The sequence below is a fragment of the Prinia subflava genome, chromosome 10 (assembly GCF_021018805.1).
Source record: "Prinia subflava isolate CZ2003 ecotype Zambia chromosome 10, Cam_Psub_1.2, whole genome shotgun sequence".
Classification (NCBI taxonomy): Eukaryota; Metazoa; Chordata; class Aves; order Passeriformes; family Cisticolidae; genus Prinia; species Prinia subflava.
In genome coordinates this window covers 27,240,113-27,253,204 of record NC_086256.1, presented here as the reverse complement: position 1 = coordinate 27,253,204, position 13,092 = coordinate 27,240,113, and the positions used below count along the sequence as shown (strand labels likewise).

General features: G+C 42.8%; 1 protein-coding gene across 5 annotated transcripts in view; it reads right to left on the bottom strand.

Annotated features, from left to right (window-relative positions):
- RASAL2 (RAS protein activator like 2) overlaps positions 1-13,092 on the bottom strand; it is a 165,283-nt gene that overhangs the window by 115,980 nt on the left and 36,211 nt on the right. The window contains exon 1 of one of the 5 annotated variants that reach the window (XM_063406563.1): positions 11,755-12,020. The exons of the other annotated variants lie outside the window; for them this stretch is intronic. Within the exon in view, the coding sequence (XP_063262633.1) occupies positions 11,755-11,803 (49 nt within the window). The 5' untranslated portion in view covers positions 11,804-12,020. Of the gene's footprint in view, positions 1-11,754; positions 12,021-13,092 lie in introns of those variants that run through there. 5 annotated transcript variants of the gene reach the window in all.

The window sequence follows — 13,092 nt, the reverse complement described above, 5'->3', positions numbered from 1 at the left end:
CTTCAATGCAAATGACCTTCTAAGCAGCAGAGTTTTCCCTCCACAGGTTGTCTGTCAGAACAGCCTGCAGTCAGTGCAGAAGCCACACGTCAGGGACAGTGATGAAGCGCTGGAATGAAGATGTACCTGTGCCAGGCCTGGAGGAGATTCCAGCACTGGCAGCAGAGCCAAGGGATGAAGCAAGGTGACCTGCAGGCACCAAAACAGCTTGGAGAGAGAAGGAGCACACCCTCTTTGACTGAACCTCCCTGCTTGCAATTTAAGGAATGATTAAAGATGTCCAGCGTAGGACGCAGCTCGTGACGCACCGCGTGATCTCTGAGAGATGAACCTGTATGTCCTAGCCTGGGAATTTCAGTGTACAAAAAGAGACTCTCCCCAAAAAGGGACAGATACAGAAGGATTTCAACCTTTGAAAGGACAGGAGGGAGGGAGGAAGAGAAAGAAGATAATTTCTCTTTCTGAGGCTATTTAAGGAACTCATTTGTGACATGTGCACACACTTCCTCACCACAGGGCTAAAAAAAGAAGTGGGCATTGTGAAAAAGGACTTGCATGAAGCACAAGTCATTGCATCCCAGCAGGGTCCCCAGCCACCGAGGCCACCCTCAGGACTGCTGGTGGTGCAAGCCATGCACAAGCACTTCATCTCTGTTGTGACTTTTCCCTCATTATTATGGTACCAGAGATCACTTCTGTTTCAAGTTCCAAAATGACAGGCTTTGTTTCATTAGGTGTGAGCACCAGATGTCCAGAACTGCCTCTATCAGAGATCAATCCTTCCCAAATTGAGCATAATCCCATTTGTAAATCTGTGCAAGCAGTACTTTCAGTATGCAGCCACTGTTAAGGAGTCTCTTTTAAAAAAATACATTCTCAATTATTTTCATTGCAAAAAATGAAATTTTAACTGGAAGGTTTAACAAACCATGAAAAAAACAAAGGAAACAAACCCCCCAGAACTGCATGCTCATGCTTAGAGTAGAATCCTCTCCAGCTGACATTTCTGAAATGCCTTTTTTTCCTTTGTTTTCTCACTTCATCGGTAAAAGGGAAAATGAGCTGATATTTGCTATTTTTACCTTAACCACACTAGCACTGTTAGCAAACCATGCTCCATCCTCACCAAGCAGCATGGAACTGCTGTGAACAATAAAGTCTGGCTTTGAAATTGTACCTTGAAATCTCAAACCAACCTGCCAACAAGTCCAGAATATTTGCTCTAAATATAAAACACAAAGGCACTCCGGGTTTTACAAAGACACAAGCAACCACCAGAGTTAGACCAAATTAATGAGCATGTGTATTCCAATTCCAACAGACAGGACAGCACCCGTCTGGCTTCACTTAGGAACTTGTTATAATCCCTGCCTTATAAAAAGGTTTTTACACATATGAAACACTCATATACTAGTGAGACATAAAATCAGGATGTAATCAAATCTCCAAAGTTTTATGTACAAATCCCTTAGGACTTCAAGCTGCGAAACCAAACATAAATAATTGCATCTATTTTCTAATAAAGACCATGTGCTCTGGGGCATGAATACACAAGTTTTCAAGAGCTCTGCACAATATTTCTGGAGGTATTTCTACTTCAAATAAGCAATCCGGTTAAGCAGAGGTAAACATGCACACACATCGGTGACCTTGTTCAAACAATGCACCAATCACTGTGATAAATCTGGTTGCCAAACCTAAATATAGACTTTTAGGAAAAAACAACGGGGTTTGAGTAGAAGAGGCTTCTCCTATTTACTGTTTACCTAATTACCCAAATGAGTGTGCAGTTTGGCCTCTCTCCCTTTCCCACCGGGGCCGGGAGGGCTCTGGCTGTTACTGGAATCGCAGCGGGATCCGGCACATTCGATGCTCCGAGTGCGCTTGGTGCAGTTTCAAAGCTTGTCTCACACTTTGGGTATGTGCACACTCTGCTTCCCCAGACAGCCCCATGCCTGACACAAGGCAGATAGGCACTGCAGCACTGAGTCACTGCTACAGAAACAGGCTTTTTCAAAATTCTTTCTTTTTTTTTTTTTTTTTTACATTTTTTTCAAATGAAGACACGGGAGGAGGAAGAAAAATCCCATTCAAAACCTACTCTTAAGTTTCCAACTTCGGGTGCCCAGGCAGGAAATGAGGGGAGGAGGGAGAGCACGGGGCAAAAAGAGGAGGAGAAAGTTCTTCTATTAAGGGTTATATTTTTAGGCTATTACTAATATTGTTTTGTCACTGTGCTACAGAAGCTAGACCTGTGTGAATTAATGCAGCATTATCCTTTCTAATTTTTGCTCAGTCCAGGCTGCAGTCTTAACCTAATCTCCTTACATGGGACATGGCAGGGCATTTGTCCCCCCTGCCCTGCTGTGGCTCCTGTCTTTCCACCAGATATTCCTGCCTGCAGCACACATCCATGTATTCCCTCTCTTCCCCAAAGCATAAAAAAAACAAGGAGAATTCCTCCCTTTTGTGTTTGGAAACAAAAAATCTACATACTGAGGACACCAAACCTGAAATCCTGATTTGTTGTGAAACACACCAAGATAATGGTATTTGTAAACACAACGTATGGGAAGGAACACCACTGAAATGCTTTTCCTTATGGCTAAAAATACTCACATCTTAAAGTGTCTTTGCCCTTCTTGATTTATGGATATTTATATGCCAAATTTTGCTGGGCAGGCTGAAGCTAGAGGAGAGAAATCTGTGCCCTTTATTCCCTGCTCTATTTCAGTCTTTAACAGTTATGCATACCATTTACTCTTATTGTTTCAAAGTAAGTTAGTTTAAACTTGTATTTTTTTAAATAAGTTTTTGTCCCCAGCTGTCATTATTAGGGTTATTGTCAAACTATTTTTTTATTTCCTTTTTCCATGTTTGCACGGCACGGGCCCAACCCATTTGTGACTTCCCTCCCTAGATGCAAGTTGACACACATAGATCAATTACACAGAAATACAATGACTTACAGTAAAGAAATCATTTGGGAAAAAACAAACATATGGACCTCAACTTATTTATAAATATCTTCAAAAAGGAGCCTGGAAACATCCCACCCCAGGCTGGCAGTGCACAAGGCAGAAGTGGTGGGGAGTGGCAAGGGAAGAGGCAGACAGACAAGGATTTTTTGTCTTATTAAAGTTCTGTTTTATTCTTTCCAGAAAAACAAGAAAGGCCAGGAAATCCTCAGAATTTGGCATTCCCGACACCACCTCTTTAGATGAACACAAGGTCCTCATTTCCTGTTCCCTCCTCACTTCACAGCAAGCAAGGACAGAGCAGGACAATGCCAACGTCAGGAATGCTACAAACAGAGAGACAGCTGAGAGTCAGCCCTGTGCCAAATTTGGGTTATTCTGTTTACTTCTATTTCATACTAAAGCATCCAGGTTGTTTTTTTTAACTATGAAAACCCAGGTCAGGTCTTAGAGTAACTAAAGCTTCTCCTACACTTTCTCATCTCTGGATTAAAGAACTGGCCAAGCCTCCTGCAAAACAGTCTCTTCTCTGACCATCAGCAGCCAGAAGAAATTTGGGGTAGAGGTGGTTAAACAGGAAGGAAGGGTGAAAGGAAAAGATCCCAAGGCTCAGAACAACCCTCTCCTCACTTGCAACCCTGATGTAGGGGAAAGAAGGGGACACAGAGACTCAGCGAGTGCTTCTCATGCTCACACCAGGCATGGAAAAGCAGGGAAGGAGATGGAACACACATAAAAGTCTCCTTTCCAACCCATGCCTTAGGCTACAGCTTTGGAGCAGCTGTGCCCTCCTGCATCCCAACCAGAGTGGCAGCTTTAGATTAAAAGGTGCTGGTGCCCAGGACTGACTCACAATTCTGAGACCATGAGAAGCTGCTGTGGTTTCACCATCATGCAGCTGGCGTGATGTCCAGCAACAGGGGCCAAAACTCACCTCCCTGTGCAAACACACGTTTAGGGACAACTGAAATCAAAACAAAATCAAGTTCTTCCTGTCTGAAAAGCTGTCAAGCATATCAAATCCTTCTTTTACCTTCCTGACTGTCTAGAAAACTGACACAAGGAAACTGATTATTACTCTGCAATAAACTGTAGTAGAAGACAAGAAAAAAAAAAAGGGCAAATCTGAGTTTATCTTCTTAAAATATAAACCCCTCAAGGAATATAATTTGCTGCAATTAAATACAAAAAGCCAATCCTCAAGATAAGCCTTAACAAATCACCTTGAGAATTTAATAAATTGTGGTTTGGTTTGGGGGATTTTTCAGTGCATCTGTTAATGCATTTACCTGGCCTGTCAAACATACTTCTGAAGTTCTCACACCAAATGAACACAGCAGCCAGAATAGAAAGCGGACAAGATAGTCTGGGACCACTGAGAGAACTGTTTCAATAAAGAGGGCTTGAATATTTAATTACTAAACTAGAAAGAAGTCTCAAGTCTCAGCTTGTATCATATGACACTTCACTGAGCTTATACACACAAAGAGAGTAGGTTTGGATTAGATATTGGGAAGAAATCCTTCCCTGTGAGGGTGGGCAGGCCCTGGCACAGGGTGCCCAGAGAAGCTGTGGCTGCCCCTGGATCCCTGGCAGTGTCCAAGGCCAGGCTGGATGGGGCTTGGAACAGCCTGGGCTGGTGGAAAGTGTCCCTGCCCATGGCAGGGGGGTGGAACAAGATAATCCTTAAGGTCCTTCCAATGCAAACCTTCTGGGATTCTATGATAAATTCATCTACCAGATGTGGCAATGTCACTGTGGGAAGCCGCACATCTGCCATCTAACTTTTGGATTCAGACTCTCACAGATGAGCAATAAATTACTGATACCAAAGTGCTTGAAAAGAGCTGATCATGCTACAGATATTTACTGTCCTACAGTAACTACACAGTTGCTTTTACACTTCGAAAAATTTAGTTGTTGATATCGAAAATAGTTCCTATTCAGTCTTTAGATATAAAGAGTTATTTTAACAAGCTCACTTCTGAGTCTGCATTTCAAGTCATTTCTGTCTGGATCCCTCAAGATTAGATGCAGGCCATATTTCTGATGCACAGAAGGCATGAGCTCCTCTTTCTCTATTTTCTTGTTCCCCATCATCCACAGATGATATTCCCCAAGCAGATGAGAAGCGGAATGCTCTGTTCCCAGAGCCAACACCATGAGTCACTGTGTACTCACAAGTCAGGGTACAAGATCTCCCAACACTTTCCCCCCAATCCCAACCACTTTGCAAACTTTCATTGTGCCTAAATTAAACAGCTTTTGTTATCAAGTGAATAAAAATTCACATTTCCTGCCAAGCCACTAAACCACATTTAAATGGTAGAACGTACACCCAATTAAGCATTTCTTGGTGGTTTAGGTGGAAATTCAGGTATGCAGAGAATGACTTTGCAAAGGAGGATAACTGGACAGAAGGAGGATAACTAAGCCAGTGAAGTGCAGGCTTATGTGAAACTCGACATTTCCTGGATCTCAGAAGCACAGGCAAAGGCCAGCAAACCCAAACCTCGCTGCTCTCGCTGTACCCTGCAGGAGCTCCAGCTGTGAGCTGACCTTGCAGGAGCACTTTGTTGTTCTGAGCTGTTTCAAACCTTTCACTCTGGTGCTTGTGGTTTTACAATTCCACAGTTCCAAGCAGCTCATCAAAGGAACCTGTCAGCAAGGTGGGAGGACACAGATACCTCTTAAACTGGCTTTGTTAATGACTCAGTCTGCTGTGGAATTTGAAGTCTGCAAGAAGTTTTCCAGAAATAGTGCATGATTTATGCAGAGATGATTGCACATCAATTTCTTATTCAGAATCTTTGTCACATTCACAGGGAAAAAAGTTGGGTTTATTTCTGTCCTTCATTCTTCTACCCTACTGGGTTCTTTCAGTTACTTTTCCCACTTACTCTCCTCTGCTCTTCCCATGCAACAAACTGTGAAACACGGCCAATAAATGGATTAAATCCCACAAGCTTTCCTGTTGTAGTCACTGTACTTTTCACAGCTGAATAGTCCACATCCATTCAGTTCCCATTTACAGGGATTGATCACTGAATTGAACAGGAAAGTTCATCCACCTGCACCTCTGCTTTCAGCCGATTTTTGGGAGTCCTTATAATCACAACTCTAGACTATCAAATGAATCACAGTTCAATAGATTCAACACTGCAAAAAATTTCTATTCCAACACCAACTTACATTTTCACTTTTTAAAGCTGGCAATGAAAGAATATTAAAATAGAAGCTGCAGCTCCTTTATCATTAAGACCTCAAAATTTTGTACTACATAGATATTAAGGGAACTTCTGAATGAACCAGAAGGTGGCAATTTCTAGGTAATTCCACCAAAGACAGAAAAAGGGGGGAAGGGAAATCACTGCTCTCACATTCTTTTCCTATTATTAAATGCAATACAATTAAATGCAAGGGTTCCTTGTAAAATAACTGAAGCCAGTCACCACAAACAACACTACAGGGAAAATTAGGCAGAATTTATGCAGCAATACAGAAGAGAAGAGTGACACACACCACAATGTCTTCCTAAAGAATGAATAAACGAGCATTTAAAGCTCAGAAACTTAGAGCCAGAAATAAGAGGGGAAACAAGACAGAGAGAGGAAGGGCAAGGGAAGAGAAGGAAGAAACATGTGCTCATTATCTCAAGAGCTTAACTGCAGAGATTCCAGAAGGAGTAAAGAAGCAGCCAAGAGATTCCAGTGCAGCAGCTTCTGACACAGACAGGTCTAATGCTGCCATTACCTCGCCATACACATTTGACAATTGATGTGGAGCTCTTGAAATATGACAGGCATAAAGCTGCAATTTAGCAAGAAGAGTTATTTAAAGCACTTACTCAGGAAAAAGCTGAATTTAGCTCAACGAAGAGGCCGCTGCCTGTGATTGCCCCAGAAAGTACCTGGCCATGGCAAAAGTTTCATGCAGGGACTTTAAAGACTTTAAAATCTACAGACACAATCAGGAAATTAATGTTTGTATTTTTTCTGGCTAGCCTAATTATAACTTTCAGCCCCAGAGGTACTTTTAGTATTCACAAAACTCAGTTTAAATTCACTTTTCCTATTACCTAAGCTATCATCTAAGTTGTTATCTCCTCCCAGGCCCTACTAAAACTGAAACTGGAAACCTCATTTTCAAAAGAGTAATTCTCTTACTGTTACCTGATAACAAGCCTCAGGATTACAAATTTAATCACAATAATAACAGAATACACTGACAAGTGAACACAAATACTTCCAGTGTTTACACCAGCAGCAGTAATTAGTGTTTTGTCATGTCAGAAAGTGACTGCAGATTTACCTCCACAAGGAAAGTGACTGGAACAACACAAGTAGCAGTCCCTTACTGAAGAGAAGGTACAGAGATACAAGAACAGGAAAAAGGTTACTTTTAATATAAGGTACCTTCAGAGGCAATACCATTTATTGCCAAAGTGATTTATTATTTATCTGACTTTTTTTTTTTTTAGAGGCTAAAATGTTTTCATTATTTAAAAAAAAAGAAAAAAAAATATTAAGTTCCCAGAAAACAGAAATAGGAACTTTACTGAGATTTTTTACTTTACATGGCTCAATTTCCTCTCCCTCCTGCAATTATCTGTCTGAAGAGGAAATAGCACACAACGTTCTGTGCCTGGCTAGGAGGTTCATAAGAACAATGAATATACAAGGTAATACCATGTTATTTTTAAACAGATTCTTTTCTTTCTTGTTTTGTTGTTTTTTTCAAAGAATATTAAAAGCTTTACTGCAGATAGGATTCTGATGGCTCCATGACAGAAGAATGCAGCACTGCTAAACGCAAAACAGATTTGGAATACTTCTGACACCTGTGCTGCAAGACTGTCATTAAATGAGACGCTTTTCTGAGTAAATATGTTCTATAACATCCTCACTTGAACGGGCAGCATAAATGTCACTGCACTCAGGTGACGAAATCCCTGCTGAAACTCCCTTAGCCATGGGTCCTGATATGACAGCTCAGGGGCTACCACCCTTAAAAGCCATGCTGCTCTATATAAAGGGAAAAGTCCCTGATTTATCACCCTCAGCACTCTCAGACAGAAGATATTCCTGATGCTTGAATAAAATTACCCGAGATCGCTGTTCCTACCATTACTGACCTGCCAACAGACAGAAATGTAAGGATGGTGCAACCATTAAGGCTGTTACTTTTCTGCTATTTGAGAGCTTTGATGTGACAACTTGAAAGTTCATTTAACAGCTTCTTGCAACCACTGTCATCCTGCAGAACCTCCAGGAGATACGGCAGCATCAGCTGTGGTGAGGCAGCTGAAATAAGGGGTGTCATGGAAAACAAAGGATACTGCTCAGCTAAGTCCTTCTCAGTAAGTTTTTGCTGCTTTGCTGTTCTTTAATGTCTTGAGTTCTCCATTCAGTTTGTGTTTTTATATAAGACAAACAATAATGTTCAAGAACAATCAATTTCAGTTGACTTAAAAGTCTCTTCAGCTAGGGCATGGCTCAAGCTTATTTCAGTTTACCTCAAATCCAAACAATGGTTTGCATTTTCTCTGCAGTTGTACACCAGCAGACAGGCAAATTAAAGAGTATTTAAAAGTAGCAGGGATCTCGAGAGAGGAGAGATAAATCCAGCAGCATTTGTTAGGCTGGCAGAATGCCACTTACCAATTTTGACCATGACATTTTATAACCTTTCTGTTTTAAATAAAGATCAAAACCTTAGGATGTTCAGTTTCACCACGACTCTCTGCCATAACCAACCTTAAACATATTTATACATTAATAAGAGTCATTAAAAGTATTTCATTATCTTAAAATATTACATTCTAAAGGGGTCATTAAAAACCCTGCTGTCTCAAAGTATGTGGAATATAAATCCTGCTGAAATAGTATCTGACCACATCTGTTCTTATACAAAAGTGACCACTTAAAAGTCCCTTTTAAAGTCTGATATTTCATGTAGTTCATTAATCCTGAAATCTCTGAAAACTGCTGTAAGTTGCTGGTGGCTAATCAAATGAATAAATTTGGACCACACAAACCCATGATCACTTCCAGGTCTCCTTCAAGTAAATCTCTCCCTAACAACTTAGAATGGAAGAAAATATTATTTTTTAATGACATGAGAAGTGCTAAATAAAGAAGAATGGTCATCAGACAAAGACTCTACTTGGTAAAGACAAAATCAGCGCCTTTTGCAGCAGACTTTCTGCCAAAATTACACGTGACAACACAGAATAAGGTGTAGATCTGCATTTTTGCTGCTCCCCACACCATAAACACTGAAAATAAATCATGTAAGTGTCCTTTGTGCTTCTTTGTAACATCTCCTTCCTGTGCCATTTCTTTTTCCATCTGCCTGCTAATTGCAGTGGTCCTTTTACCCATGGGCTGGTATGGAGAGCTGGGAGCAGGCTGGGATGACAGAACCGAGGTGTCAGCACTCAACCCCCTGCAAATGCAGAAACCAGACTGGCTCCAAGCACGTGCTTTCCCTGGGGCAGAACGAGGGCCTGTATTTACACACCCTATCCAAGTTCTTTTGCAATGGGTACACTTGCTCCAGGATCACATTCCCTTCACCTCATTCTCCCAGCATCCTCAACTTCCCAACATCCTGCAGGCATTTAAAAAAACCCATTTAACACACCTCCCCACGGTGTAAACAGTGAGATTTGAGGAAAAAAAACCAAAACAAAAACAACAAGCAGCTCTCCAGGGGTTCTGAAATCATGCTGAAAGTTATCAAAGCCAAGGCTATTTACATGTTGGCCTTTTGGCTGTGTTTCTCTCAACAAAGAATTGTGCTTTCAAACACTGATGGACTAAAACTTCTCTGAAGGAATGTACACAAGGTATGTACACAAAGTAAATGTGTGCTCTAGTCACTTAATATCTACTAGACTTGCCTATTAAAAAACCCTCTATGTAAATTCTCACACTTTTTCTTTAAGTGAAATTTCAACTAGAATAATTCTATTCTCCTTACCTCTGAAGCAAATAAAAGGGGAAGAGACCTGGAGAGGGACTTCTGAGAAGGGCATATAGTGACAGGACAAGGGGGAATGGCTTCACACTGACACAGGGCAGGGTCAGAACAGATACTGGGAAGAAATCCTGCCCTGTGAGAGTGGTGAGGCCTGGCACAGGGTGCCTAGGGAAGCTGTAGCTACCCCATACCCAGAAGTGTTCAAGGTCAGGTTGAAGGAGACTTGGAGCCACCTGGGACTGTGGAAGGTGTCCCTGCCCATGCCAGGGAGGTTGGAATGAGATGAGCTTTAAGGTCCCTTCCAACCAAACCATTCCATGGTTCTACAACATTTATTTTCACTCAGCTTCTTTTTTGTAAAGGCTGCTTAATTTACCCAAAGTCCCAAGCTATTTATAGAGAGATCAAGGAGATCTCCTCTACAGTTTCCTGTATTTGTCATACCACGTCTGTCACAATGCAGTCAAGGGGATTACTCTGTTTCAAGTCATATCTCCGTTTTTCTTAAAGGCAGAAAGTCGTGGATTCTCAGAAGTCCTGAGTGAGCAGGGAGAGACCAGTAAGTCTGAGCTAGAAGGGAACAGCATTTGCCAGCAAAACCTCCTTCCCAGCAAAGAGCAGCACAATACTTGGCACATCCAGTCCGTAACCTCCACACACGAGAAGTGCTTGTGCCTACACTGCCCCCTCCATGCTCTCAGCTGCAGCCCTGGGAGATGTGGGCAGCAGCCAATAACTCACACAAAAGTCCTAATTTCCAAGAACAACTTTTCATTAAAATTCACACACTGATAAAATTGGCACTTGGATAAACTTTACCACATGTGGCTCAGGTTGTGTCCTCCTATCCTTATCCCAGCCTGGAGCAAAGAAGTCATCCTGCTTCGGGAGGGCTGTTTCAGTCTGATAACTCACCTAATCAGTCCTAATTAGTCAGAGTCATTGAAGAGCCTTCTGCCCTATTAAACAGTCATTCTCTCAGATACGGCACTGCAGAAATTGTTTCCTGCTGAGGCAGTTTGGGATGTCTGCTTCGCAGAACAGCAGCATGAAAAAAGGTGCTTGCATCAAAAATCTCAAGGCTAATAAAATCAATTCTTGACATTTGAGACAGCCTCTTAAAAACAGTCACTGGCTATGCATATAATCACACTTCATAATTACACTAATTTGCACAATTAAGAGCTAGATAAACACCATAAATTTAAATGAAAAACCCCAGGCACAGGCTGGTGCTGCTACTGGAATATTTTAAAATCAAAAATATCCAGCACTGCTGATGACAATTTCTGTAACCACGCAACACAAGAGCACCTTACTGAAATCCAGAGATACTTGCCACCAAATCAAAAGAACAGGAACAAAGCAATAAAATAGTTTCTTCTACAGCTTATCAGTGTTGTTTTCTTCTCAGCCTCATCTTTTGGTGCAGTCACAACTCACACAACAGTTTAAATGCTCCTGAGATTCCTGTCTCCTGCAAACTCCCCACTCCCTCCAAAACTTCCAAATTAGACAGACTGCTGCTGCCACAGAGCCAAGCTAAGGCAGAAATGCCAGGGCAGGCTAGGAAACAGACTTTAAACACACATTCACCTGGATAACCATTTTCTCCACAGGCAAAGGTTTTGGCATTTTCAGGTTGCCATCTCACACTGGAGATGAAAGATGAAAACAACAGCAATACCCAACAGCTCTCTGTGGTATTCTGCTACCACATTCCTCCTGCCAGGCACCTAAACCCTCCTGAGCAGTTATCTTTCCCATCAGACAAGAAGTTTCCCGTACTCACCACTCCACGTCTTTGCCTGCATCAGCATCTTCCTCATCAGGCTTGCCATACTGGAATTTTTACCCGTGTTGCCTAAACCTGCTCAGGCCCAAGGCAGGTGGAAGAGGTAAAAAGAGACACCTGCATCTTGTCTGTGCCGTGGCTTTTGCTGCGGAGGCTGCACAGCGACTGGAGGAGCGGGGCTGAGCACACACACGCTCACACAGGGGCACACACGCGTGCATGCACACGCACAGGAAGCCTGGAACTGAACCAGGATTAAAGGGACCGACTTCCTTCTCCATGCTCCAGTATCTCGGCCGTAAACAAGCGCTGCCCATTAGCTGAGTGCAGCCGAAAAGTCCAGCAGTGAAGGACAAAAGAAGGGAGTGGCTCCAGCAAGGAATAACTATTTTAAATACACAAACATCTTCCCATCAGATTAAAAGTAGCTTTTTAAATTAGGCAGATTCTGAAGCCATTGTTGTGACAGGGTAACTCAAGACAAACAGGAGACGCTGCTTCCTCCTCTGGAGAGGTCTCCTGGATTTCCAGTACGAAGCGTCCCATAAGCATTCCAAATGGTCAAAAAGTGTCCATGAAAAGAGTTCCAGTCCCTCCAGGGATAGAAGGCAAAGAAGGGGGAGGCAGAGGCAGAAACAAGCCCCCAGAAGAGGTATCAACAGCTACAGCAGCTGCACCTTGCAGTGCAGGAGCAATGGAGGAGCAGAGGAGGGATATTGAGCTTGTGTATGGGTCAGAGCAAATGGCTTTGGCTACCAGCCTGCCCCACAAGCCAGCCCCCAGCTCTCCAGGAACAAGGTCAGCCTGGCAGAAATGAGTGTTGTGTGCAGGGATTTGGCAGGAGTCAAACACATCTTCCCCGCTTGTGTTCTGGGAGATCTCCACCTCACCACACAAAGCCTCAGGCTCCTTCAGCTGCTAATGGCTTTTCCCCACCATTCTGTGGCATTTACCTCACGGTAGCTCCACCTCTGAGCAAACAGAGCACTCCACCAGCATGCACCGAGCCCTTTTGCACAGATCCAGAGGGCTCTAACATTTGCTCCACCGCTGGCAAAAAAAGTTCTGTTGATAGAGAAGAGAGCAGACAGGTCAAGTTCTATTGACCCAAAAGGCTCCAAAGGAAGATGATGATTTCTTTGACAACTCTACTGGCTCCCCAGCAGGTCCATGCACTTGGAAGGTGGGATGAGCAAGGGCAAGCAGAGCCCATGAGAGAGACAGCAGCAGCCATTTGTATCCAGTGGTAGGCTCACAGACACCCTGTGCAGACTGTGGCGAGCTGGGTGGCTCTGGACAGTGTCCTGCCTGGTGTGTGAAGGGAGAGGGACACGC